Here is a 5,000-nt window from a genome sequence, read left to right on the forward strand (position 1 = left end):
TCTCCTACTCAGCTGCAATGACTGTTATGTCTAGTCTATCTTAGGATCTCCATTACGATAATGATCCTAATGACGGCTATTTTGGCTCTTGCTGTAAAAGGGATAATGCATGTAACAGCAGGACGCTCTGATGTTGGGTATGGATTTTGAGAACTTATTGAGGACTACAGTTGTACTACGAAGCCAAAAATGCCAATAAAATTATCTGAATATCTACTGAATATCTAAAGAACTTGCCTGGGAAACCGAGCTGTGAATTATCTTAATATGTCGTATTTAAATGATTTTTCTTTATTCCAGGTCGATAAAGTTACATTAACTGAACTTGTAAATCACATGACCGTGGTAGATTTTAACAAGATAAAGTATTCACACCAGGGAGTTATTTGTGAACTCACTAACTGCACTTTCTCTGTAATTTGGATATAATAAAGTTATTCATCATCTTCATTGCCATCGTAAATTATCAGTTACCATACATATGACTGTGAAGGTTACTCTTTCGTGAGTAGTACAATTAATCAACTTCACCTGTAGTTTCGGCAGTAAGGTCATTTAGCATCGGTGTGATCAAAACGTTGACCTATTCGTTTCGTCGCAGATTGAACTAAGTGCTTAAATAATGAAGAGAATTTGCACTAATAAAACTGAAGTATTGAAGTGAGAATTTGCAATAATAAAGCACAATCGCAGGCTGAACTTATTGCTGAATTATTGAAGTGAGAATTTGCACAAATAAAACACTATCGCAGACAACTAAGTGCTGAAGTATTGAAATGAGATTTTGAACAAATACACAAAAATGCAAACTGAATTTAGTGTTGAAACTTTGAAGCAAGGATTTGCACTAATAAAACACATAATTGCTGACTCACAAGGCCTACCTATTACAGCTAATCCACTCTTCACGCAACGAGAGACATCTTCATTACTTCACACAAATAATGATATCGTTGACGATGACCACAAAAGCTCTCTATATAAAAGGAGGGGTTTAATGTTTTGATTCGAGGAGGCTGGGAGGATGGGAGGATAGGAGGATGGGAGGATAGGAGGATGGGAAGAGTTGTAGGTTAGGAAAAAAGGGCTGGAGGTCATGGCAAATTCTGGACGTCTGTTGTTCACAATGGGAAACTCCTGCTGCGTCTGGTTGGGCTAAACGTAATCGTGTTTTTTTAAAGATGTTCGTGCCTTAGTCTCCTCTCCCTCTCCCCACTTCCTCTCGGCGTATACACGTTTTAGGCCTAAAATCACTTCTGTGCTTATTGTTGTCGGAGAGAGAGAGAGAGAGAGAGAGAGAGAGAGAGAGAGAGAGAGAGAGAGAGAGAGACAGAGAGAGAGAGAGAGAGAGAGAGAGAGAGAGAGAGAGAAAGAAAGAAAGAAAGAAAGAAAGAAATGGATGAAAGAAAGAAAGAGAGAGAGAGAGAGAGAGAGAGAGAGAGAGAGAGAGAGAGAGAAAGAAAGAAAGAAAGAAAGAAAGAAAGAGAGAGAGAGAGAGAGAACGGCGTCATCCAGAAGAGATGTAAACGTGTGCGTTCACATGTGCATCAGCGTTGGCGTACACATGTGTGCGGATGTGCGGGAAAGGCCTACTTCCGAGGGGTCAGGGGGTCCGACCGTGGGCGTGACGCTGCGTCTTTCCCGCCTGTGTCCACGGCCGCGTGTGTCAACTTTCTCACGTCTGCGATAATCGTGGGACGCCCGCGAGCCCAGGCAGGCGCGCCGAGGAGCACAGGGGGGCGAGTCTGCCGTGGAGGTACAGCTCGACCTCCCGTCCTCTTCTGCTCCTCTCTCTCTCTTTACACTCCTGCCCTCCCTCCCTCTTTCCTCTCTTCCTATCCTCCAGGTTTGCCACTCCTCTTCTCCCTCTCTTTGCTCTTCTCCTCTTCCTCCTTCCAGTGTCCCTAACTTTCTTTTCTCCTTCCTCTTCTCTTTCTCTTTGAAGTTCTTCTGCTCTTCCTCCCTCTTTCCTTTCTTGTATTCACTCCCTCCTTTCCTTTCTTCTTCGTCTCTTCTTCTCCCTGTCGTTGCAGTCCTCCTGCCCTTTCTCCTTCTCTTCTCTCTTCTTCCCTTCCTCCCTCTTTCCCCTCTCCTCTCTTTCCTTCCCTCCATACTATTTCCGATCTCTCTCTCTCTCTCTTTCTTTATTTATTTTCCTTCTCTCCCTCTCATTCTCACTCTTCCATTCTCTCTTTCTGTATCTTTCCACATCTCTACTAACAAGCTTTTCTACTTATCTATTCATCCGCCTCTTCCATCTGATGTATGCTTACATAATGGGTTGGATAAGTAGATGCACGCATGTTTATATGCATGCATGCACACACACACACACACACATACACACATGTGTAAATATATATATACATGTGTACATATACACACACACACACACATATACAGACATACATATATATATATATATATATATATATATATATATATATATATATATATATATATATATATATATATATATATATGAATATATAACCTCTCCGATAGGGATTCAAACCCCCACCGCCGGCGATGGGGGATTATATTCATGAGGTTATATATTCATGATATCATTGCGTTAGTGCATTATTCCATCTTTCATATATATATATATATATATATATATATATATATATATATATATATATATATGTATATATATATATATATACATATATATATATATATATATATATATATATATATATATATATATATATTTGTGTGTGTGTGTATGTATTTATATATATATATATATATATATATATATATATATATATATATATATATATATATATATATATATATATATATATATATATATATATATATTATATATATGTGTGTGTGTGTGTGTACCTACGTAAATAGGTATGCACGTGTGTAAATATGAATGCACACACGTCCCTATGTATACTCATACACACGTGTGGCGGGGGTGTGGCCGTGCGCTTGTTAGTGTATACGTGTATTTATGTATCCCTTTGCGCTCCTACACCCGGTGCCTTTAGCGAAGTCCTCCAGTGCCTCCAGTACACCACACACGACGCCCGTAGAGTTACCAGCAACCGTGTCACCTGGTTCCGGGCTCAGGTGTGTCGGCGAGGAAGCAAGTTCGGTGTGTCTTGTATTTGATGGATGTGGATGGTCGTCAATAATTGTATGAGTTTGAGTGCATTCGGCAATGGGGTGAATCAAGGGGGGGGGGGGGTATTCGGGGATAATGGCATGTAGATTTGTTGGCGTAGATGGGTTTGAGTGTAATGTGTAGAAACAGAAGACGGGGGAAATTAAGGTAATGGGACGGTCTGGTGATGTAGATGGGGTTTAAGTACACCTGGGAAATGGGTAAAAAAAAAAGAAAACAATAAATATAATGACATAGTTATTGGAGTAGTCGTAGATACGAACGGAGGCATCAGGTAATGGACAGAATCTGAGGAGCCGTTAGGAAGATAATGGCGCGGGTGGGAGGCGATATAAAGAAATGATCTTCTGTGGAGTTACGTCTGTATTAGCGAGAGGAAATACACGAGCGGAAGGAATTATGCGAGATAGGAAAAGTACTTGCCAATAATGTCATGGGAGGTTGGTGTGCGTCGCGTTCCAGATGGGGAATTACCATAGCGGAAGGAAAGGAAAAGGGGAAGGGGAAGACGATATTCGGATGGGGAAGATTTATCCAGTAGAGGTGGTGGGGGAAGGGGAAAACAGGCTGGGGAGAGCACGAAGGATGGGGAAAACAGTTTAGGGAAGGCACGGGGGATGAGCTGGTTTAGGGAAGGCACGGGGGATGGGAAAAGGAAGGCGGGGGCACGGGGGATGGGGAAAAGGAGGCGAGGGAACACAGGGGGACATGGGGAGAGGGGCGGGTGGGGAAGGGAGATGAGGAAAAGGAGGCGGGGGCGCGGGAGATGGGGAAGGGGTAATGGGGGGTTGAAGGAGAGGGGCGGGGTGGGCACGGGAGATGGGGAAGACGAATCGCTCTTGTTAAGGGGGACAGCGCTTCAGGAAGGAACTGAATACGTAACGATAGACAGGTATTACACAGGTGTTTAGCCGGGCGATTTAGAGGCGGGCAAAGGGGAGAGTGTCATTATGAGGAAACGATACATGAAGGGGATTCACAAGAAGACACGAGGAAGGAAGGAGTGTTTACTGCTCAATGTTACGTCATAGGATTTCTTTCATTTCCTTTGCAGCGTTGTGTAAGGCAGGTGGATCGGGCGAAGGGCGCGCCGCTCACCCGGGGGGACGCAGGGGGACGCAGGGGGACGCAGGGGGACGCAGGGGGACGCAAGGAGACGCAGTGGGACGCAGGGGGACGCAGGGGGACGCAGGAGGACGTAGGGGGACGCAGGAGGACGTAGGGGGACGCAGGGGGACGCAGGGGGGACGGAGGGGGGACGTAGGGGGACGCAGGGGGACGCAGGGGAACGCAGGGGAACGCAGGGGGGACGCAGGGGGACGCAGGGGGACACGCAGCTTCGGGTCATCAGCTTAATGCAAGTCAAGCTGAGGGAGACGGACGAGCGGCCAGCGAGAAGAAAGGCCAAGGACCTCCGAGTGTATAATGGTGTCCGTAACGAGAATCCTAAGCGGAGATGTGTTCGAGTAAGTAGTCCAGGTGGAGGAGGGCGGCGAGTTGGGCGGTGCAGGGGGCGGGGTGGGCGGGGGTGAAGGGGTGAAGCTCGGGGTGCCGAGGTTAGCATTCAACACGGTTTGGACGTGAGAAAGTTGATGTTGTGTCCGGCACATTCCACGCGGGGTTGAGAGGAGGTACTTCCCGGATTGCAGCGGTCCAGGATCAATAACAGCGTGGAGGTGGTGGTGGTCCCCGCGCCTCGTCGTGCATCTGGCAGCGCGGCCAGGTGCCCATTCACCAACAACACTAAAAATATTCCGCGGCGTGACAAAAACACGGAGATTGCTCGGCCCAAGTCCACGCCACGACGACCCTGTCTCGGCGGAGCGAATCGTGGGGACGCACCCATTTCTGCGCT

The 5,000-nt window shown here is 46.1% G+C and overlaps 1 protein-coding gene across 1 annotated transcript in view; it reads right to left on the bottom strand.

Annotated features, from left to right (window-relative positions):
• Nucleotides 1–4,493, bottom strand: part of LOC138860963 (uncharacterized) — a 5,269-nt gene extending 776 nt beyond the window's left edge. The window contains exons 1-6 of the mRNA XM_070119562.1: nucleotides 4,244–4,493; nucleotides 2,994–3,305; nucleotides 1,594–1,745; nucleotides 1,089–1,155; nucleotides 337–412; nucleotides 125–175 (exon numbers count right to left, since the gene is read on the bottom strand). Of these exons, the coding sequence (XP_069975663.1) occupies nucleotides 125–175; nucleotides 337–412; nucleotides 1,089–1,155; nucleotides 1,594–1,745; nucleotides 2,994–3,305; nucleotides 4,244–4,493 (908 nt within the window). The remainder of the gene's footprint in view (nucleotides 1–124; nucleotides 176–336; nucleotides 413–1,088; nucleotides 1,156–1,593; nucleotides 1,746–2,993; nucleotides 3,306–4,243) is intronic.
• Nucleotides 4,494–5,000: the final 507 nt, after the last annotated feature.

Source organism: Penaeus vannamei, unplaced genomic scaffold (genome assembly GCF_042767895.1).
Source record: "Penaeus vannamei isolate JL-2024 unplaced genomic scaffold, ASM4276789v1 unanchor354, whole genome shotgun sequence".
Lineage (NCBI taxonomy): Eukaryota > Metazoa > Arthropoda > Malacostraca > Decapoda > Penaeidae > Penaeus > Penaeus vannamei.